This window comes from Carassius gibelio, chromosome A13 (assembly GCF_023724105.1).
Source record: "Carassius gibelio isolate Cgi1373 ecotype wild population from Czech Republic chromosome A13, carGib1.2-hapl.c, whole genome shotgun sequence".
Taxonomy (NCBI): domain Eukaryota; kingdom Metazoa; phylum Chordata; class Actinopteri; order Cypriniformes; family Cyprinidae; genus Carassius; species Carassius gibelio.
The window spans coordinates 19,644,246-19,667,564 of record NC_068383.1 but is presented as its reverse complement, the minus strand read 5'-3'; the positions used below and the strand labels follow the sequence as shown (position 1 = coordinate 19,667,564).

General features: G+C 37.2%; 3 protein-coding genes across 8 annotated transcripts in view; 2 read left to right on the top strand and 1 right to left on the bottom strand.

Moving 5' to 3' along the window:
- LOC128026428 (kinesin light chain 1) overlaps positions 1-10,021 on the top strand; it is a 31,320-nt gene extending 21,299 nt beyond the window's left edge. For 2 of the 4 annotated variants that reach the window (XM_052613567.1, XM_052613568.1), the window contains exons 15-17: positions 3,780-3,910; positions 6,814-6,877; positions 7,821-10,021. In XM_052613567.1, coding sequence (XP_052469527.1) covers positions 3,780-3,910; positions 6,814-6,877; positions 7,821-7,886 — 261 coding nt within the window. In that variant the 3' untranslated portion in view covers positions 7,887-10,021. Of the gene's footprint in view, positions 1-794; positions 2,329-3,779; positions 3,911-6,813; positions 6,878-7,820 lie in introns of those variants that run through there. The other 2 variants (XM_052613569.1, XM_052613570.1) reach the window with 2 other exon arrangements.
- A 1,192-nt stretch (positions 10,022-11,213) lies between these two features.
- LOC128026427 (tubulin--tyrosine ligase-like) lies at positions 11,214-17,639 on the bottom strand. Of its 3 annotated transcripts, none has more exons than XM_052613564.1 (8): positions 17,238-17,639; positions 16,969-17,143; positions 15,993-16,071; positions 15,533-15,765; positions 15,313-15,448; positions 14,910-15,179; positions 14,002-14,145; positions 11,214-13,277 (listed from the first exon to the last, which is right to left on the bottom strand). In XM_052613564.1, exons 2-8 carry the CDS (start codon positions 17,135-17,137, stop codon positions 13,094-13,096), a joined length of 1,215 nt encoding a protein of 404 aa, XP_052469524.1. In that variant the 5' UTR covers positions 17,138-17,143; positions 17,238-17,639; the 3' UTR covers positions 11,214-13,093. The 3 variants fall into 3 exon arrangements, with proteins under 3 accessions (XP_052469524.1, XP_052469525.1, XP_052469526.1); XM_052613565.1 differs by having other exon boundaries at positions 16,969-17,105; positions 17,238-17,637; XM_052613566.1 differs by lacking the exon at positions 16,969-17,143 and having other exon boundaries at positions 17,238-17,637.
- Positions 17,640-18,936: 1,297 nt separating this feature from the next.
- Positions 18,937-22,216, top strand: LOC128026426 (fidgetin-like protein 1). The gene is made up of 2 exons (XM_052613563.1): positions 18,937-19,100; positions 20,111-22,216. Exon 2 carries the CDS (start codon positions 20,128-20,130, stop codon positions 22,123-22,125), a length of 1,998 nt encoding a protein of 665 aa, XP_052469523.1. The 5' UTR covers positions 18,937-19,100; positions 20,111-20,127; the 3' UTR covers positions 22,126-22,216.
- The last annotated feature ends 1,103 nt before the right edge of the window (positions 22,217-23,319 follow it).

The window sequence follows — 23,319 nt, the reverse complement described above, 5'->3', positions numbered from 1 at the left end:
AAGTATTCTTGTAGCTTCATCATGGTTGATCCACTGATGTCACATGGACTATTTTAACGATGTCCTTCCTTTCTGGGCAACGAATGTTTCAGTTGCCTTGATGTCTATAGAGGGTCAGAAAGCTATCAAAAATATCTTAATTGGTTTTCCGAAGATGAGCGAAGGTCATACGGGTTTGGAACGACAGGAGGGTGAGTAATAAATGACAGAATTAGAATTTTTGGGTAAACTATCCCTTTAAGGACAATGGAACTGTAAGAATAAACACAAACTTGTTTCTGGGTTCAAACCTTGTTCCTGCAAAAGTGTCAACTGCTGATTCTTGTGGAAAAGTTTTCCTGCGCATTGAACATTTTAACTTCCTCAGCAAAAACTGTTAGTTCACCAGAAGACTAAATTGACTAGAAGAAGACCGCTTGCTTGCTCTACTGCTATAGCGCCCCTTGTGGCAGTCTTTGAGAACACAATGTGAGCTGTGGCACATTTCAGAACCCAGCGACATGAATTCGAGCGTTTGTGTTTATTTGCTTGCGTATAGTATGTTTTAGATCTTTCTGCCATCCCATCTTTTGTTTGTATGTTTCCTATTTCTCTTTCTTCTTTTCTGACTCTTTCTTTGTAAGAACTTTCAAGTTCAGTCTCTGTAATAATGTAACGATTTGTCTCTGTTCCTCTTTCTCTATAACCTCTCTCTGCTTCTTGTGTACTTACTCTGCCTCCTCTCGCACTCTCTCTCTCTCTCTCTCTCTCTCTCTTTCATCTCTCTCTCTCTCTGTTTCTGGTGTGGTTGGCAGGTGTAACTCCAGATGCCTTGTTATGGTTGTTGAACTTACCTTCTGCATGATGGACACCTTCCTCACCCCCCTCTCCAGCTTTGCTGTTTTCCTCCTCCTCCTCTTCCTCCTCCTGTGGGCTAAAGCCGGCCCGACTGGCCAAGATCCTTGGCCTTTCCTTCTGAAATAAGTCGCTCTTCTATTTTGCAGCGCTATAATAATCTCTCAGTCCTTAATATGTCAGTAGACAGATCTCTTCTTGTCTTTCATTCTCTATAACTGTTTATCTGTTCATCTGGGATGTAACTGCCACTGTGTCTCTAATGAACTTCCCGTAGAGCTCCTACTGTATAAAGCTCTCACTGTTTGTTTTCCAGAGGGACTGTCCTCCATTTTCCTTCCCATCTCTAACACTGACTGGTATTTTCATCTCGGCTATATTGTCTTAATTCAGCTGCCTTGGTGTTTAAGCAATAGGTCACCCAAGAATGAAAATTCTCTCATTATTTCTTCACCCTCATGTTGTTCCAAACCTATTTGCTGTTATTTATATTTGAACACACATTGATTTTTTTCTTGATATTGACCATATACGTCAAGCTACCATTAAAAAAAAAAGAGTCCATGACTTGCACTATATTCTAAGTCTGCATAAAAGAGAAAAATAAACCTGCACACTTGGAACGATGTGAAGTGATTCTTTAATGGAAGACAGAACTTGAAAATAAACCGTAGTCAGAGAAGATGTCACATTTAACTTGGCTTTAAAAGAAACTATTCTGATTAATGTTTGTGCTGTACTTTTAACACATCCTCCATAAGCAATGTGTTCTGGGTTCAATACAGATTAAACACAACAGCATTCTTGGCATAATGTCAGTTACCACAAAAAATTTTTTAAGGTAAAATGTAAAAATCATGGTTACAGCAATGCAGTAAAATTTCAAGCTTCCTGTAAATTTAAAATCACGTTAAATAAAACATTATTCTATACAATTTAGTTTTACTCTGGACTTGTGACCATACCTTTGAAGTATACAAATACGTTTTGTCCACAATAAGTCCACAAGACCAAAGACAAAATAATAGAATGATGGAGGAAATGATATGCAGTGAAAATTGCCATTATGCCTCAAATGCTATGAACAGAGCTTCTCTTGTATTTAAGTTCAAATTGGTTTACGCCGCAGAGCCTGTGACACCGTTCTCATTGGTTCCCCTTAATGTCCTGCAGTGCTGGGGGCCATCTGAACTCTGACCTGCTCTGTCTGTCTGAAAGTCTGCTATCTCACACACACTTCATGAACGGTGCATTAATGTGGCATGGTTGTGTTGTTCAGCTTCCACACACTTTTTCAGACATCTCATATTGACCACTTTTGTGAGACTATTGTATATAGTAAAACAATAGAGAAGGGAGATGAGAAGAAAGAGAGGGATGAGTAGAAGCATGAATCGGATGCTCTTGTTTTCTTTCTCTTACTAACTTGTTCTCTGGTGTGTTGCTGCATCTTTGTGTTTCATAACTTCTAATAAAAACTGACTGCTCACCACAGCCTCTGCCTGTGTGCTCTTTCTCTTCATCTGTTTTTGAATGTGTGTATGTTTTCTGGTGAAATACTGAAGCCTGATGTTGGTGTGTGTTTGTGAGTTGAATGTGTTGTGGCTGACTGCTGTAACAGCTCGTCTTTTTAATAGAGGGTTTTGGTCATATTTTTTCTGGGTCAGTGTGCATTGTCTTCAACCGTCTCCTTCCTTCCCCCTCCATCAACCCCTCCTCACTTTTCCAAGCCCCTGGATGCTTAGCCAGGCTCTGGGGTCAAAGGTGAGAGGTCGCAGCAGAAGAGACTGCAGCAGAGATCGGAGTATGGGGGACCTACAGGATATTACAGGGTTCACACGATCACAGGGAAATTTCAAATCTAGGAATTTTAAACCATTTTTAAAAATTGTGATTTTACATTTTTCGATTTTTGTAGTGAATATAAATCTTTGTATTTATGCTCATGTTTTGTTAGCTAGAATTAGCTGTTTTGTGAGAGCAGTCTCTAAATAGTTAAATATTTTTTTTAATTATTTAATAATTCGTAATCCTTATGCAGTAATCAAAAGGAATGGGAAAGTAATAGAGTGGCATTAAGAAATGTTAAAAAATATATGTTTTTTTCTTTATTTAAAAATGAAATGTATGTTTGCATGAACTTTTTGCAAAAGCCTTAGATAAAAAAAAAATTTGTTCTGCATTTAACTTTGTTAAAAGAAAGTTGCAAATGAAGATAAAAAGAACTAAATAAAAAATAGTGAATATTTAGCTGTAGTCGTGTGTAAGCTGTGTTTAAAGAGATTTAAAAATGAGTGTTTTAGGTAAATCAATTTATTGAATATAAAATAAAAGTATATATATATATATATATATATATATATATATATACACACTTTTAATTTTTGGTAATTTTGTTATGCTTTGAATTTTAGCTGTTTGTGATGAAAGGTTAAATGGTTCATAATATTGATGTAGAAATAACCTTAAAGGGATAGTTCACCCTTAAATTAAAATAGTCTTATACTCATCCTAATGTTGTTCCAAATCTACAAGACTTTAGTTCATCTTTGGGACACAGGTGAAGTTATTTTTATATAATCCTGTACTATTGTTGTCTGTTGAAAGTCCAAGCAAGCAACATTTTCAAGCTTCAAAAAGATCATATAAATTTTTGTCAAGTACTCCATATTACTCCGTATGGATTAATCCTATTCTTCTGATTTGCTTCATGTTAATTATAATTATGTGACTTATGGGTTACGCTAAGTCTTATGGTTTAGCAACAAAGAATTTGCAGGATTTTCATTTTTGGGTGAACTGTCCCTTTAAATCTTACACAACTGAGGACCAAATGTACTGATCAGGTAAGTTGGGTGTGTTAATGAGTGTGTGCTCTCTTTCACTAATGTGCAGCATGTAACTGAGGATGTGTGGTTTTGACGCTGAAGCTTTTCTGTTCACAGGACGGCTCGGGCTCGCTGAAGCGCAGCGGTTCCTTTAGTAAACTGCGGGCCTCTATCCGCCGCAGCAGTGAGAAACTGGTCCGCAAGCTCAAAGGAGGCGGCTTACGAGAAAACGAACCTAAAAATCCGGGGTAAATATCATAACTTTCCCTAACTATTCAGAGACCAAACCTTCCCACTGTGGACTAAACAATGGCTGAATAAACTATGACCATTAAGACTAAGACACAACATACACTGGAATAATAGTTTTACTTGCTAAGGACTTTCTAAAAATAATTGAAAGGGTCATTGGGAGATTAAAGTGAATGCCCTAATCTGAATTACTCTTAACACTGGATGACACCAAAAAATAGCTTTTCCCCTCCTCAAAACAGTTTGGAAAAGCGATTTATAGAATGATCTCTTTAATGTGAGGGAGGCAGGAGGTTACTACATGGAGATGGGATTTTGCACATTGTGATGACGTTATATTGAAGGAAAGTCCTTTGCTGGTATATGCAAAGCCTTTTTCTCTTTCACCCAGTTTTAAGTGGATGAAGGAATTTGCTTGCTTTATTAACTGGACTGTGTTTTCTGCACATGCACAAACCTTGGTAACCCTGAATCGACATCTGCGGTGACGGGTGACATGATGATGCAGTGTGTCTGTTACTGGGGTCCCTGTAGCATCTGATTTGCCAGATGTGACTGTCTTTCTCTCCTTACCCTGTAAAATGCAATTTATGTTTTTATTTATTCCTTGCATTTTAACTTTATTTTCTGGTGAGTGTGATTATGGTTACTTTATCTTTTATGCCTTTCTGCTTGGTGACTTTTTTCGATGCCTTTTCATGTCTGCTTGGATCTGTTTTTTTATTTTATTTGAGGACTTTTATTTCTATGTGCTGTGTTGTACATTTGTTTCATTTTGAATAAACATTTCCATGCAAATTTGCTGTCTGCTGCATGCCTGTTTCCTCCAGTTTCTGTCTTGTGGTCTCATTTGCAATTACCAAGTTTTTTTTTTACCTCTCTTCTCATCTTCTTATACATTGTTTCTACCAACTCCCTGGCAAATGTCTTCTTTTTATTATTTGAAATTCCCTTTAGAAGTTTCATTTTCACAGTTATTAACATTGTAAATATATATATATATATATATATATATATATATATATATATATATATATATATATATATATATATATATATATATATATATATATATATATATATATATATATACAGTACAGACCAAAAGTTTGGAAACATTACTATTTTTAATATTTTTTTCTTCTGCTCATCAAGCCTGCATTTATTTGATCAAAAATACAGAAAAAATTAATATTGTGATATATTATTACAATTTAAAATAATTGTTTTTAAATTTATTATACTTCATTTATTTCTGTTATGCAAAGCTGAATTTTTAGGATCATTATCACATGATCCTTTAGAAATCATTCTGATATGATGATTCATTATCAAAGTTGGAAACAGTTCTGATGCTTAATATTTTTTCAGAACGTGATACTTTTTTAGGATACCTCGATGAAAAAAAAAAAAAAAGAAGCTATGTTTTTAAAATATAAATATTTTGTAATAACAATATACACAATACTGGTCAGTAATTTGGGGTCAGTAATTTTTTTTTCTTTCTTTCTTTTTTTTTTTATATAATCAATACTTTTATTCAGCAAGGATTTGTTAAATTGATAAAAAGTGATAGTAAAGAAAACATATTATTAGAATATATATATATATATTTTTTTTTTTTTTTGAATAAATGCAGTTCTTTTGAACCTTTTATTCATCCAATATATTAGACAGCAGAACTGTTTCCAACACTCATAATAAATCAGAATATTAGAATGATTTCTAAATGATCATGTGATAGACTGGATGTTACATGTGACACTGAAGGCTGGAGTAATGATGCTGAAAATTCAGCTTTGCATCACAGGAATATATATATATTTTTTAAGTATATTCAAATAGAAAACTATTATTTCAAGTTTTAATAATATTTCACAATATTACTGTTTTTTTCTGTATTTTTGATCAAATAAATGCAGGCTTGATGAGCAGAAGAAACTACTTTCAAAAACATTAAAAATAGTAATGTTTCCAAACTTTTGGTCTGTACTGTATATAATTTTTTTTAGCAAATATTAACAATACAACAGTTATTGTAGTCCTCTGTTCTCCACTCTAGATGTTTAGCTAATTATATCGACAACTGCTTCTGAAAAGACTGGAAATGTGAAACTGATCCATTGCAGATCCTGTTTGGCATCTCTATGATTTTGTGCAGTCTAATAAAAACACTGGACCTGAAGGAATGGTTAACCCTTAAAATGAACATGTCATCATGTACTCACCCTCATCTCTTTTCAAACATTTTAACACCTGTCATGTTCCAAAAAGGACAAGAAATCCGCATAAAGGAACCCTAAAAGGGGTCCAAATGACTACTACAATGGTTTTGTGTGAGGAACAGACTGAAAGTGAGCCCATTATATTTTTGAGAGATGCAAAAGTGAAAGTTTTTGTAAAATAATGTTTTTGCATCATTCATATTCAATCTAGCATGTCACGTTCAGATACAATATATCTGAAAATGGCATTTTGGCATCAATGATGTCATCATCAATGTCAAACTTGGTGTAATACATTTACATGGCATTTATTAATTAATTTGTGAACAAACACACCCCTTTTACATAATAAGTGAAACATCAGAGGCCTGAATTGAAATATCTCAGCAGTGTCATTATCACTGTACGTTTAAACAGATTTTTTGTTCCGTTTGAAAATATTTATCTGTGAGTAATGAGAGAAGTGTCAAAAACTGAATGGTGGATGACTAACGTAACACAGTATGTCAGTGCATGTGTTTCCACTGTGGTGTTTTGTAAGGTAACATCATTGAGTGAAATTTGCATTAACATGTTTTAACCCATACATTCCCATCCCACAAACCTCACCGTGACCCCTCACCCCTGGCCTTTGACCTAACTCACGTGCTTGCATGTGGCTCTCTCGGATGCAGCATGAAGAGGGCCAGCTCTCTTGGAGTCCTCAACGAGCCGGATAAACCTGTGGGTCAACTCAACGTAAGACCACATCCTTCACTGCTCTCTTTCCTTCTCTCTTCTGACAGCTCCATCGTCACCATATTAACACACGTTAATGAATGTGTGAGATCTCACAGAAAAACACCACTGGTTGTTTGCTAAAACCTTTCATCACCATTGATGGTGTTGGGTTATATAATAAACATGTTAAGAAACAATCCTAAAGTTGAGCTAGTGCATTGTTCAGTGCATTTAAAATATCTAGAGACAACTGTATAGTCATCTCAACAATACTATTTCAAATGATATTTTTCTGATCGTTCAGTTCTTTGGTCTATATCTAAATGCTAACATGATCCTTAGAGTTTTGTAACATTTAAGCAATTAAAAATACAATCTTTTATGTTTCTTGGGTTGTAAACTAAACCTATGGTCCAAAATGAGGAACAAACTTCACGACTGTAAAAAAAGAAAAACATTAATGCATGGATTCTGCATGTAGTTATTGTCATGTGACTTACGGCATCAGTTGCATCACTTGACTGCCTTTGTCATGTGACCTCAAGTGTCAATTAGATATGCACTAAAGAATCTCGGTGGACATAGTAGGTTGCATACTAGTTTTCACATATATAGTATGGGGACAATGCCTTTAATTATCCTTTTTGTGGGCTTCTTTTAGGTCACACCCTTTACCAAAATATGGCTGCTTCCCTACTGTATAGTGTATATATTCTTGGCTTTCTCCAACTCTGTGTCCTGGCAAAAAGTCAATTAATGCTATTTTTAACATGTCAATTAATGATGGGATTGAATGGTATAAGCTGTCAAATAGACTGCAAAACAAAGCTGCAGTTTATATGCTTCTTGTACTGATTCAGTTCACTAAACATCTTGAGGTGACTTTACCCTGAACAGTCGTTCACTTCCATCAGGATGTTCTGAGGTCTGTTTATTGTCTCTTTCTTTTCATTTCCGTCAGGAACGAAATAATCGTCTAAGGAAGTCACGGGACCTGAGTTCCAGTCACACTGACCTGGCGCATTGAAGGTGTGCTGTCGGACGTCCCGATGAAGAGAGGTACGAAGAGGACTCATCATTGGGCTGACGTGAACTGTGTTTTAGACGGGACTACCTTCTCCGGACGGGACTTTTGCTCTGGTGTCTCTGTATATGTATTTAATTTCTTGTAAGTTAGCTGTAGAAATGAAAACTGATGTAAAAAGTCAGACAGAACCAAAGTGCACAACAAATTTGACAACATTATGCTCTGCGAAAATTAACATTTATCGGAACCAGAAAATAGATCATGCCATTGGGCTCAGGTTGAGACTAGACTCTCTAATGGCATTTTTGCTGCTTTCCTGTGGTTTATTTCCCTTTGTTTTATTTTGAGATGTACTTTGACGCTTTTTAAATCCAACAACTGTAGGACTGTTTTTAATAATTAAGGATAATAGAGACAGAGGTGTGCATATTTGAGCGTTTTGAGATAAAAATTGGCTTGTTTTTAATTTAGCTTGTACCAATTTCCCACTTTGTGACTTAATATTCTGCTATTGACATCTTTAATGTTGTTTCTACCTTGAGTTACACTAGAGGACCACGATGCTGAAGTACTGATTCAATCAAACGTATTCCCTTGATAAAGAGAGAACTGCAACGTGTTTATGAACTTCTATGTTTACATGAGTTATGGTTCAATGATGCACGTTTTTTATCGCTTTTGAGGATCTGGTTTGTAACAAAAGAAATAGGAAAATTCCTCCCTCGTGGTAAAAGAGAAAATGATTTAAAGTGGTCTACTCATGCCATGGAGATCTATACGTTCGGAATATGGATTCAATCTCAGGACTGGAAGAACAGATTGATTTAGTGACGTAACACTGCACTTTGAACAGTTTGATAGGATAATGTTACACTATCAACCCTTTGTGTGTTACAGATCTAAACTGAGATGCTATCCTCAGTTTTTATTGGTTACGTTTGGTTTATAGATGCTATCGGTTGATGGACTGGTTTCACCTCTCACACCAGCTCCAGCACTAAAATAGTTACTAAAGAGGTTTATAACTTAATATAACAAGTTTAAATGAACATCTCTGTTATTTATGAGATAAAGCATGATCTCAAATGGAGTTGTACGTACGGCTACTCCAGATTAAAATGCACTGGAACGTGAATTCTGCCCCCAGATGTTGAACTACAGTACCTGTTTGAAAGCAGTGTGCCTTGTGAGTGCCTCAGGCAGGTTCTTGCGAATGAATGTGGAAGTTATTGATTTTGAGTGTGATGGCAGAACAGTTTGAGCTCTGTAAGGTCAAACGTGAGTCGTGATTTTACAAAGTAATTAATAATTTGTAATACTGTTGTCAAATAAATGCCCAGTATATATCAGTGTATCATGTCATGGATTTATGCTAATATAGTGCACTGCTCAACTGACCTTCTCGACTTTGTTTCTACTTTCTTTGTTCTCCATATCCATGTAACACTTTCTGTGGGTCTGCCTCCTGTAATCATTCATCTTGTGTGTGTGTGTGTGTGTATAAGTGTGTTTTCTCTGTAAAACGCATGTTAATGCTCTGCATTGTGACGATGTGCAATAGGATAGCTGCTTTGTGTTGCTGGTTTTGATCTCACATGCAGTGTTTTACAGACAAAAGTTGGAATATCTGCTTGACTTGTGTTTCGGTTCTCTTTGTACTCTAAACGAATAAATATATCATAGTATCCAGATGTTTAAGTCACTAATTTCAGGCTTTGTTACACACTTGTGGGACTAAATGTGCCCTTCACAAGTTTTAAGTTTTATTTTCATATGGTTTATATTCTGCCCTTTTTTTTAGCTGTTGATCAGTTTGTGTTATTATTTAGTCATTGCTGTTATTTTTTTAAACAGGGTTATGGCACTCACTAAAAATACTCTCAAAGGTTCCAATTTAATTGTGGCCTGTATGATATAACCCTGACATACTGTCTGTTTGTGGATGTTGCATTTCTGTTTGTTTTCATAATGTTTGTATTATGTTGTACGTGTCTATATTTGTGTGTGTATTCTCAACTTCGCACTGGACTCATGTATCTTCCACTTGCTCAGGCTTCATTTAGTGTCCATGTTTGTTTTGATGTGTATGTTTGGTGAACTTGAATAAAGACAACGGAAGTACTCTTCTACTGTAAGAGTTTCTGGATTCTAGTTCCCTCTGTTGGCAAGTCGAAGCGTTTTAGAACTTTTCCCTTTCATTCTATAAACTGTATTCTATGTTCTGGGTTCTATGTGCTTCTTAATGGGGTTAAAAAGCTGATATACAGTTGATACACAGTGTAATGAAATATATTGATTTATCTTTATATAAACCTGGAACACAATGGGGAAGGGAAAATAATTGTATTTATCATGGTAATAAATTTTTTAATAAATTTTTCATTCTCGGCCCGCCCCAAGAGTTTCTTCATCAGAACAGATTTGGGGAAATCGCTTGCTCACCAGGGGATCATCTGCAGTGAATGGGTGCCGTCAGAATGAGAGTCTGATAAAAACATCACAATATTAAACAAGTAATCCACACGACTCCAGTCCATCAATTAACATCTTGTGAAAAGATTCATGTGTGAAAGAAACCAATCCATCAGGACTTTAACGTTAAACTATTGCTTTTGGCTAAAATACAAGTTGTAATATAATATGACCTTTCCAGTGAAAAAGTTGCTTCCTGAATCAGGGAAGAAATAAGCAGAGATCAAGCACAGTTTAAAAGCAAAATCAGTTCTAAACAAATAAATCAGTGGATTTTGATATAGTGATGTAAAAGGACATCTGGGAATGGACTATTTCAATGGAGGAAGCTTTATTATGGATTATGGACTAGTATTTTGAAGGTTAAAAGTTAAAATGCCTTGATAATTAATTTGTTCCTTACAAACAAGCAGGTTTTTACTTCACAAGACATGAACTGATGACATGGAGTTGTGTGGATTACCTGTGGATTATTGTGATGTTTTTATCAGCTCTTTGGACTCTCATTCTGATGGCACCCATTCACTGCAGAGGATTCATTGGTGCTCAAGAGATGTAATGCACAATTTCTCCAAATCAGTTCTGATGAACAAACAAGCTCATCTACATCTTGGATGCCCCGAGGATGATTACATTTTCAGCAAAATGTATTTTTTATTTAACTATTTCTTGAACTAGTTCTTAGTGAACTATTTATTTTTTCTTTTCTTTTTTTACTTGATTAGCCTATAATAGTAAGGAATAAACACAGGCTTTATGTAAACATAATAGGTAATTGATAAATATAAATGTTACAAACTTGTACTTGCTTTTTAAAACCAGAATCACAATGCTTGAGCATTTAGGAAACAAATGTATTGCACATGATTGAGGCTTTTATTTGAATGACTTAAATACGTTTAGGCTTTCACTAATTCAACATACACTGCATTGATCTTCCCTCAAACAGACACAGAGAAAAACCATTACAACACCATTCCCAATGTTTCACAACTTAACTCAAACCGGTAAAGTTTATTAGACAGCAGTGAGGATATTTAATCACACTCATCTTTGGCTAGATGGTCATGTTTTCCCTTATTCAGGCTACATACAACTCGAAACAGCCAACGCGAAGACTGTGCAGCAAAATCTTTATGTAAAAATGTGACTAACCTTATGGCAATAAGTAAGGCGAAGACACATAATAAAACTGGATTACTGATCTTTTCTTATTATTACTGTTGTCGACCCTCTCAGTATGTTTCAAATAGGCAGACCTTTCCTTTAAAACCTTTTCTTTCAGATTCAAAAAGATGTGATACTGCCTAAGCCCATTTTAAACAGACGCCTTCCTCTTTCCCCAAGCAACAATACTGATATCTGACCATCACATGTTTAATATCACCTTCTTTTTCTACATCCACTTTCATGCGTGTCATTTGCATCACAGACATCATTACAGTGTAAAGGTCAACCATTGCTCTCAATGAACCACACCAACCACAGGAACTTGTTTCTCCTTGCACACAAAGATGAAACGGGTCATGAACATGTGCAGAATAGGTCTGGAGAAATAATATTCAACGACTCAAAATACTTGGGTGCTAAAAATCAACAAACTTAACAATAGAAAATGAGTTGAAGTGATGCATTCTTACCTTCCTCTAGTTATGTATAAAGAGCCTTGCTTTTAATATGCAACATCTCAGTCCATCAAAGGTTGTTTTTTTTTGTTTTGTTTTTTAAATAACTCGACATGACTGGGAATGAATGGAATAACTAAACTGAACTGATGGACAATTATAGACATTTCAATATATGATTTGTCTCCTGGATAATAAGAGAGTTCTGAATGCTAGTATTTGTCCCCTGACAATTCAAGCAGAAGGAAGAGCGTCCTCAATTCCCAGATGAGCTTGATTGCCTGTCACAAAGTAGTTATGAACCAGACCAAAAATGTGTCTGTATTAACAGCAACAGAATCAGTGGGAAGACGAAATCTGGTCAGAATAAGTAACAAGACAATAAAAAAAAACCCAAATAAATATGCAAGCAAACATATATTCTGCCATTTCTACCAAATACTGTTTTGAAGACATCACAACAATGTACAATACACTGCAAATCATACATATATGCATCTGAGAACGATTCTTTTGTGGTTTCAAAACGGTTTAAAACACAGTTAAGCTATCAGCATAAAACACCGGATCTGACAGATAACAGAGCTGATGGGACACATACAGACGTACAAAAAGCCAGGTAGCTTGTTGGGAGTTAGTGTTAGCGAGGACGTGAATATGTAAGGCACTAAAGTCTCAAATCCACCCTCCGTTTGATCAAGGTGCCTGGGAAAGCCCTGAGGAGTCTTGTGGATGCAACAGATCTAGGGAGCTACTGTAAACCTTCCTCTTCTTATTCAAATGTGTGCTTGCAAAGTCACGTCTTTTGAGTGTTAAAGCCTCAAACAACTGTAGTCTCAATTATAAGTGTGCATGCTTGTCTTTAAAAACAAATCACACTTTTCTGGGTACTGCTACATCAGTATGTGCAGGATTCTCCTCACCTTCCAGTCGTTACTTTGTGGACTCCTCTGGGTTTGGAAGAGGAGTTTACAGGGGTGACCTCATGTCCCTTCTGTCCTCTTCAGACAGTGATGAATCCCCTGCATGCTCATCCCCAAGATCAGGTGTACATCCTTATGCCTCCTAGATTGGTTGATGTTTTTGGGCAGGACTATGGGGAGGGGCAGTTTATAGTTTGATGAATGGGCCGAAGTGATGAGGCGCTCTGATCTTGGGGGAGGAGCAGGAGTTGGAGGACAGAGATGGAGAAGTGGAGAACGGAGGTGAGGATAAGATGGCATCTGCACTCAGAGAGAAGACTGTGGAGATGGCTACATCCACGATGCCTTGACACAGCTCAGGGTAGAGTTTCCTACAAGAGAGGAAACTTACATTTCAATAAACATTTCAATTTCATAACTGGAGAAACATCTGTAGGAGAGACATTTTTACCAACCGCAATCATGGTCTTAAATATACTTAATTATTGCAAAACGACTAATGAAATTAAACTCAAGCATGCAAAATGTACAAAGCACACAAATTGGGATTTTTTTTTTTTTTTGTGAACAAAGTTTATTTGTATAGTTTATATCCCTTAAGCCAGTAGTTTCAGTTTGGCTTTAAATAATTAATTTAGGATTGGCATTTATAACAAACATTGTTTGTAATGAATGCCACTATTATTTATGTTTGTTTTATACTTACATTTTGCATTTCTGTTCTGTTTTGAATAGTTACATTTATAAAGATTTGTTATGGAGTGAAGGGAACTCAAATAGTGTTTATAATGCTTCTATACAGTACGTTTTGTTTTACCAGTATTTCACAATATTTCTAAATGTAAGATGTGATTTGTGCCGTTCTTTCTTTTTTTTTCTTTTTTTGCAACTTAAAAGTGTGCATTTCTGGAAAATATGTTGTAAAATATTAATTGGGCAAGAACATCATTATTTGCCAGATGAAGAAAAGCAATATTATATGCATAAAGCCACCAAATATGAAAATAAGGGACTAAAGCATGATTTTGAAATTTTTGGGACAGATGCAAGAAACAAATACATTCTTGACATAACAAATGATAAGTGTGTACTGACTGTGCACAGGCAGGTGCCCCATTGATCTCAATTAGCCAGACTTTAAAGCTCTCGTCCAGCATGAAGTCAAAGCCGAAGAGCTGGAAGCTCTGGTAGGACAGGTGCTTCGTGCTGATGGCTGGCTCGATGCATGTCAGACAGCTCCTGTTGAGACAAGAGTCAGGACTTCAGACGAACACCACAGGTGGTTAGACATCGTCCAATGACGCATTTCTGTAATGTGTCAGTGAGCTCAGCCTTGTAGAAAATGTTATGTTATAATTGATCTCTAAACTAAAGGAACTGTATGTTAATTTGGTTACTGAGAGTCACTGAAAGCCTGTTGGTGTCACTGTCAGAATATAGCGGGGTGCAAAAATCGGAGTGAAAATTATATATTTTGCATTAGAAATTTAAAAAATCCTTAGGTTTCCTGTAGCTCAAACAGTGTGTGGCACTAAAAACACCGAGCTCATAGGTTTTATTCAAGAACTGACAACATAAAATTAGTTAGAAATATTCAAGATGCTGCCCTAATTCAAGATCATTAATTCTTTGTACAAACATTTGATTTTCAGAAAAACTTGTTATAAAAAAAAAAGTATTCTCAATGTTCACTTAAACATGTAAGCTGTAATTTAATTAGCAACAGAGTAGTTAACTATTAAAATAGTTTGTTAATTGAAATACAGATGAAAAAAAATAAATAAATAATATATATATATATATATATATAAGCAACATAAAGCACATATCAAAATGCTGATTTGAGGAGGAAAAAAAATTAAACTGTAAAAAAAGAAAAAGTAAGTTCTCAAACTTTTGGACTCCACCGTATACATCTCGAACACAAAAACAGTTATGCCATTTTCTACTTGTATAACTCATTTGCAGGCACACATGCAATCCGATTTTCGGTGAAGGCGCACCTGATGATATGCTTGATCTGAGGTAAAATCGATGTTTCCATGGCAACGCTGTGTGTGCTCAACAGGTACTGTCTGAACTCATCAAAGAACATCTCGTTGCCCTCCTCGTAGCGGCCGTAGTTCTGCGAGTGCTCCTCCTGGATGCAGTGATTGGTCAGGTGACTGGTCATGTCCTGCAGATCCGAGCTGTTGTAGGGCTCAGAAGACGTCCTCAACACTCCTTCACGGTACAAGTAGATATTATACTGATGGTCTACAAGCACCCAACTCCTGCAGACACGACAGCCAGACAGAATACCAGCTGACTTTAGAAGTGCTTTGACTCCATTAGGATGGGGCATTGCAATTCTATGCTTTTCAAATCAAAAATGTTCTGCACACTGGATTATACACATCATCTTACCTTATATCAAATTTGCGATGTCCCGGCTCTAACAGCAGCGGTTTTTCCAGATATTTCTGAATGACATGCACTTGGCCTTGATTATCGATGAACTCAAGCAACTCATTTGCATCATGAGATATCAAAATACCTGCACCTGAACAAAGTGAGGAACAATCTCATACTATTAAATCAACCTGCTTCTTTTAACCTGCCATTTTGGACCGATGGAGGTACGTACCTTTTGCACCTGCTGATGATTTGGCGATCCACACCGTTCCCTCTCCGCTTTCCTTTCTGGAGTTATAAGAAGCTAAGAAGACCTCTCGCTCATCTGTCTTTGGGTTGCTCTTCATGTGGCCGATGCCATTGGAGGCCGGGGCCACTGGGGTGTTGAGGTTGGTTGGGTATATGATGTAAGACTCAGGGAACCAGTTACAGGAGTCCTTTAACTCTGGACTGGTCTTGATAATCCTAAACATCAAACGTACTTATTTAAACATAATTCACAACTTAAGAACTGCAGGGGTTTCAAACTCAGTGACATGGCAAAAAGGAAATTAGTGTGATTTGAAGACATCATTTACTTAAGCAAGCATTAACTGAACAGTATTGTTCCGAAGATCATTTTAAAACTCTCATTAAAGTCACTTGTGGTTATAGAGTAAATCTAATCTGATATGTTTAAATAAACCACATACTTGACCAGGGATGCTTTGCGACACAGTTTATCAGCTCCTCTGTAATAATTCACCAGCTGCATCAGTCCTGGTTCGTGACCTGTAGAGGACACATTGAAATGTGTTGATCACAGCGTCCTGCAGCTAAAAGCACAAATTTCAACGATTACAATGAAATAATAAAATAACAGTAAAAAATATTTCTTGAGAAGTAAATCAGCATATTATAATGATTTCTGAAGGATCATGTGGCATTGAAGACTGAAGTAGTGATGCTGAAAATACAGCTTTGATCAGAGAGATAAATTGCATTTTAAAATATCATAATTTTTTACAATAAAAAGTTATTTTAAACTGTAATAACATTTCAACAATAATACTGCTTTTCTGTATTTTTGACCAAATCAATTCACAATGCCTTGGGGAACAAAAGAGACCATCAAAAACAAAAACAAAAAAATTAATACAAACATTACTAACTTGTATTATTTTAACACTTGGGCCGATGTGCGTGTGTATGTATATACTTAAGGTACACATTCTCTTTAACCTTTATAAAATCTAATAAATTACTGATATTAATGCTTAATATTTTCATGTTGAAAAAGTTGATGTCAACCTGATTACATATTACTACACAGATACAGATCCACAAGACTGCATTATAGAGCTACATCTTTGTGATCAGCATGGCTGTGTCCTGTTTTCAGTGCTCAATTATTAATAATTGATAATTATTACATTGCTGCATACATGCACCGTTTCATCATTCATTCATTATCATAAGTTTAATAGCTTGTACTATCCATTATCTCCAGAAAAAAAAAAAACATGATTTACTGAAATTGTGCATATTGTAGGTTAGATGCATTATAACTTGCTGAAACTCCTAACTTTCAATGCATACTACAACATGTAAACTGCATGGAATTATAAAACATATGATTATTACGAGATAGCAATGTATGTTTAATATGCAGCTGTTGAAACCCTTTACCCAGCCGTCCGAAAGGCAGCCGATTTCTCTCTCCCAACATTAAATTGAACCGAGGATTGTCCTTCTTCAGTCGTTTCCATTTCCCAGTAGAGATGAGGATCTTGGCGACCTCGGCATACACAGTACTGTTGTCATCTCTCAAAACAAACGTGTACATCGGTGAACACATAGTCTTCTGCTAAGAGCACAGAGCAGTGATGATGACCACACACTAGCTAGTCGACTAACGTTATCTGTCTTCTAACAAAGTAGAGTGAAACCGGACATACATGACTTTCTTGATGCGTCTTAGTTGTTTCAGCACAGAGATCTTTGCAGGGAAGAGTCCCGCTGTAATCCGGACCCAGAAGCGTGGCCGCGCATCTGTACCCGCGGTCGCGTGGCCGAGGGAGGACAGTGAACACTAGGGTGTGACTCTTGAACGATTCGGCTTCTGAATTCTCGCAGCTAACAGTCTACATTAGCTTCCTCCGTTCCTATGATTGTATATGAACAGCCGATATTAAAAACACAGCTGGCTTAATACAGAGTCTAAAGAATAGAGGTCGACTACGAGACTGCGCATATAATTCCTCGCTTCCTCTGTGCTCGTCTAGACATCAGTTTAAATCCCCATATAAAGCCTCTTTATCCCAGCAAACTCATGATGTGACGTACCGCTGGGAGTCGACGCACGTACGCCGCAAAGACTTCTGGTTACTGTAGTTTTATGATACTTGTGCGCGACTTCAACAGCACGAAAGATGATGCGAATGATAATAGTCTGTGTGTCAGCTAAAAAAGAAGAAGAAAAAAAAGAAAATTCCCGGCACTTTGAGTTTGGCCTATATTGGAACAATTTGTCATGATTTTCTGAACAAAAATTATATATATTATATAAGAAGAAAAAAATAATAATTATGGTAAATAATAATTATGTCGAATATAAGACGAGAAATTACGAGGTGTAATTTTTTTGTGTTTTAAATTCGACTTTTATGTCAAAATTATGACTCAACCACACTGTAAATAAATATTTGTTGAGAAAACGTAAAATTTCAAGGCAACTTGTTGCGTTCAAAGTTTTAAGTTCTCTAAATTATTGTTTTAAAACTAAATGTGATTAGTGTGTTTTGTAATTTTGATTTTACTAAATGCATCGTTTAGCCAATATATTCATGAAGACAACAAAATATTTATTGTTTAGTAAACTTTCTTTTATTGGCGCAATAAATTAATTTCCTGATCTGATATACCATATCTGTGATGTGTTAACCATATGTGAACCATGCTAAATGTTTGTAAAGAGAATAACAATTGTTTTTTAGTGTATGTTATAATTTTGATTTTTTTTTTATGCCGTATGTCAATAGATATGACTTTTCCCTTAAATGTGACTTTTTATGTAATACTTTCCACTTTTCTTCTCATAAATATGGCTTTTGTGATATAATTTGGCTATTTCAATATTTTTTATAATTTGCATGGTAAAATATAACTTATCTCTTCATTTCTCAAAAGACTATTATGATTCATACAAACAGGCCTACTTATACTTATGATGTGAAAATTATGATTTATCAACAAACTTTTGTTTATGAACAATGTTATCATAAATCGGATGCAGTCTCTTTTTTATATAAAAGTGCTATCAAGGTCTTAGAATGAGACTGAAGAATCTAGGCAAAAATCACTTTCTAGGATCCCGTCTTAGTCAAAGTGACATTTCAGACCTGGACTGAATAAATATGTTAAGAGAACTGAAACTGATATTTATTTATTTACTGGGACATCAGTGTTCAGTGTTATACAAGTCAATAAATCAAATCAAATGAACACTAAAACGAACAATTAAATTACATCTTTAATAATCTATATAATTTATTTCATCTATCAACTTTTATTTATTAACTTACTAGCTAAATAAATAAATTTATTTATAATAAAAAAGTGAAATCTGTGTTTGTTTCGCCAGGCGGTGGCGCGCGCGTTCTTAGTATGGCGTGGCCGGAAGTTGCGTAGATCGGCGCAGATCAAGCAGGAGGCGCGAGGTTTGGTCAAAGTTATGGTTGTTTTGTTCCACGTCGCTGTATAGATTTTCAGTTATTTCTGAACTTTACAGCATTCGCACAAGAAATACCTTTATCCCAGAGGTAGGTTTCTACTTTCCTCACCAAACACAAAACGAGCACAAGAGTGTGTTTGAAGCTGTATTTGTGATGTGTGTTCCTGCTGTCAGCTCCCGAGTTTAGATAAACATTGTCCTGTTTGTCTGAATGATCTACTCATATTTCATACTGGCATACTTTTAATACAACCTTACTTATTTAGTACATTATTAGGGTTCAGGTGAAAGTGGGCTTTCGTCTGTCACATAACATTTGGATATGCTTGAATTTATTATAAGTAAAGTACAAGTCAAGTGCGTTTTCTTTATTATTAACACATTAAACAATTTAAAAGAGTAAGTCATCAAAACAATGAAAAATTCAGTTGTAATTGTTGAAATTTTGACTGATATTTCACTTTACCCTCTCTCTCTCTATGCATGCATACACACTAACACACACACACACACACAGTACACACATATATATCCAGTGTAACTTGCTGGTTACTCTTATTAGATGTAATTTATATACAAATACTCATAAATTACTGTCTCACTTAGAATTTCATATATATATATATATATATATATATATATATATATATATATATATGTATATGTATATGTATATAAATTGCCACAGCCATTGTAGCCAAGTTAAATTTACATAAAAGTTGACAGCTTTTTTAATAATAAAAGTCATAATTCATAATTCAAATGAATCATTTTTGAGTTGATTCATTAGAATAGTTTCAATGGATTTCACATGAATTAAGTTTAAATTATTAAACTATTACACTATTAAAACATTTCTGCCTTCATGTTCTTATACTCAAAAATCACACTTTGGAAAATGTGCTACTTAAGTGCATTCAAGTTATTGTGGTATTCGCAGTGTTGCTGAAGTTTTATATCACCTTTTATGTCATTATAAAAAATAGTATGAATATTTGCTACAATTCTCAGCCCTATATGAACTTCCATGCTATTGCTGTGTGGTATTTCTATACTTTTATACATTATTGATTGATCCTGTGCCCTCTTCTCATGCAGTTTGGAGCGCGCCAGGCATGAGCAGAGCACACCTGGACGAGTGGCAGAGGAGGTCCTTTGACATTTCGTCTGGCTCCTGTACACCTGAACAGACGGCCGATGCTTATCGGGCACATGTCCTGTCCATTCAGTATGCATGGGCGAGTGCTGAGCTCTCTACGGCTGGAGCTGGCAGCCTGCTCAGGACCTACTCGGAGAGGTACGCCGCAGTCCTGGACTCAGACGACCCACGCACAGGGCTAAACAACTATGCAGAGAGTGCCCTGCAACTAGCTCGCAATCAAAAGAACCATAGCGACAAATGGGAGTCGTCCCTAACATTCGAGAACGTGTTCAACCTGCCGTGCGTGCAAAGGATGATGCAGGACAGGTCAAAAGAAGGCGCTCTCCCTGTAGATCCGGTAGATGTTAACATCACTGTCGGTGGTGAAATCTGCAGGGGAGGGGAGAAAGGCAGTGATCTCTCTGGTCCTTCTTGTGGATTAAAACGAGAGCCTCTGGCTCATGGGCCCACTGCGCCTCCACCTAGGGCTGAGATAGGAAGGGGGGTCAGTAACCTACTTGGCGGTCCTGCAGAGCGGGCGAGAGGACTTCAAGGAGCCCCGCTGCATATGTCCTTGGCACAGAATGTTCCAACAGGATCTATGCCTATGTTTACCCATAACAATTTCAGTTCCACAGGCAATACTAATGTGTCTCACTCTAGTTTGGGTTGCACAAGTGGATCTAATGTGCATAATCAACCTGTGTACTTTTCCTCCACAAACCCCTCCAAGAGGAAGAACTTCTACGGCTCAAGAGCTGAAAGCAACAGAAGCTCATTCCCATCACAAGGCGAGCAGGAACCCCGAGGGAGGGGACAGAGGAGAGAGGAAGGTGTCAGCATAAATTTTAGATCAGCACGAGAGCAGTTCATCGTTGACCAGCAAAAAAAGCATTCCCATCAGGGTCAGCGAGGCTCTGCGGCCAACGTTGCTGCAGTCACCAAGAAATCCCTTGGGGCAAATCGGGCTCGTGGGGCGTCTTCCAAATTCATCTCTCCTATGCCAAGGCAAGAGGAAGAGGGCAGCTCGAAGGAAAACGCACCACAAGACATTCAACCTGTTGATGAGCGACTAAAAAACTTTGAGCCCAAAATCATTGAACTTATCATGAGTGAGATCATGGACCATGGCCCCCCGGTAGCTTGGGATGATATTGCCGGTCTGGAGTTTGCCAAAGCCACAATCAAAGAGATTGTAGTTTGGCCCATGTTGAGGCCTGATATATTTACTGGCCTTCGAGGTCCACCTAAAGGCATTCTTCTCTTTGGTCCTCCAGGAACTGGTAAAACACTTATAGGGAAGTGCATCGCGTGCCAGTCCGGAGCCACTTTTTTCAGCATCAGTGCTTCGTCACTCACTTCAAAGTGGGTTGGAGAGGGCGAAAAGATGGTACGGGCACTCTTTGCCATTGCTCGGTGTCACCAACCTGCCGTCATCTTCATCGATGAGATCGATTCTCTTCTTTCTCAACGGACAGATGGAGAGCATGACTCTTCCCGTAGGATCAAAACAGAGTTTCTTGTCCAGCTGGATGGTGCCGCCACCTCAGCAGAAGATCGCATTTTGGTGGTTGGTGCCACCAACCGGCCACAAGAGATTGACGAAGCAGCTCGCCGTCGCCTGGCCAAGCGACTCTACATCCCTCTCCCAGAGGCTGAGGCTCGCCGGCACATAGTGACTAACCTCATGACCCGTGAGAAATGCCAGCTGGGAGCAGATGAGATGGAGAATGTTGTACAGGGCACAGAGGGGTTTTCAGGGGCAGATATGACACAGCTGTGTCGAGAAGCAGCTTTAGGCCCCATCCGAAGCATTCATCTAAGTGACATTGCTACCATCTCGGCAGATCAGGTTCGGCCGATACTCTACAATGACTTCCAGGAGGCTCTCAAAACTGTGCGGCCCAGTGTCTCTTCTAAAGATCTGGAGCTATATGAAGAGTGGAACAAGACATTTGGCTGCGGTCGCTGAGCATTTGTGCTCAGTTTACACTAATTTATCAGTTTTATGTTAGTATGACTATGATGCTGGGTTAATTTCTTAAAATAAAAGGTTGATTTGTCTTGTGTCTTTTTCCATCTTATTCATGAACATTCTTTTAGAGAGCTGTGGTGTAAAAAGACAATCTGTTTTTTGTTGTTGCAAAGTTTCATATTTAGTATCATTTATGCAGTCAGAATGGATTGACTCAAATCAGAACTCATGATTTTGTAAAACTGAGCTTTTAACCGTGTGCATGGCCTCAAAATTAACATACCGCAGTTGTGCCTTCCTGAAAACAGTTGCATCACTGAGTGGAGCTGCAACTCTTTTCCTTGTAATGTAGAGGAAATGTGCCAAGTTTGCACTAAAAGGGAACATGGGGTCTTGAGTATGTTGTTTCCTTCTGAATGCACTTATCCAAAAGGGAACTGTCAGCTAGTACAATGTTCAGCTCGCCCTACCTTCTGTGTGCACAGAATGAATTCAGCAGCTCTCCATGTTTAACTGCTCTCGCTCTTGCATAGATGGAGCGTTAGACACCTTAGGGCCAACTCTCCCATTGTGTTGTGTCTTGGTGAATGGATTTGGAGGGGAAGTTGGGCAACACTGCAGGCATTCTGGTCTCATGATAAGAGTTACCCACAGATCAACTCTTGCAGTGCTCTTCCTGTTGCTAAGCTAATGCGGTCTCGGCCCACATCTGGTAAACCAGAGGAATGTCTTTGGGCCCTGGAAGGGGTTTTAAAGATGGTCTCTCAATCCTCTTCATCCTCCTCCTAAAGGACAGTATGGTTGGTTTAGTTTTTTCAGTTACACGAAAGTTGGAGGGAAGCCCATCAGAATTGCTGTTTTCATTAACTACAGGACTTCCAGGTCTTAGAAAGAGAGGTTTTTATGATGACACCAGTCATAAACCTGGTGAAAAATGATGCATTGTAGAAGCAGATAAGAGCTGTGGCTTGATGTGTTTACTGTTGATGGATGGAGAGGAGCATTGTGGAGTTTTAAATGAGTGGCCACAGATGGCATGAGGGGTAAAAGTTGCTGGTCCAGTGGTGAGGAAACTCACCCAGGCCAAATCACAAAGTAATGAATGAATGAATTTGAACACGAATGGTTTTGGCCGGGTTACAAAATGAATCATTTTTTGTAAAGTTTGTATCTTCAGCAGGTTTTGAATTG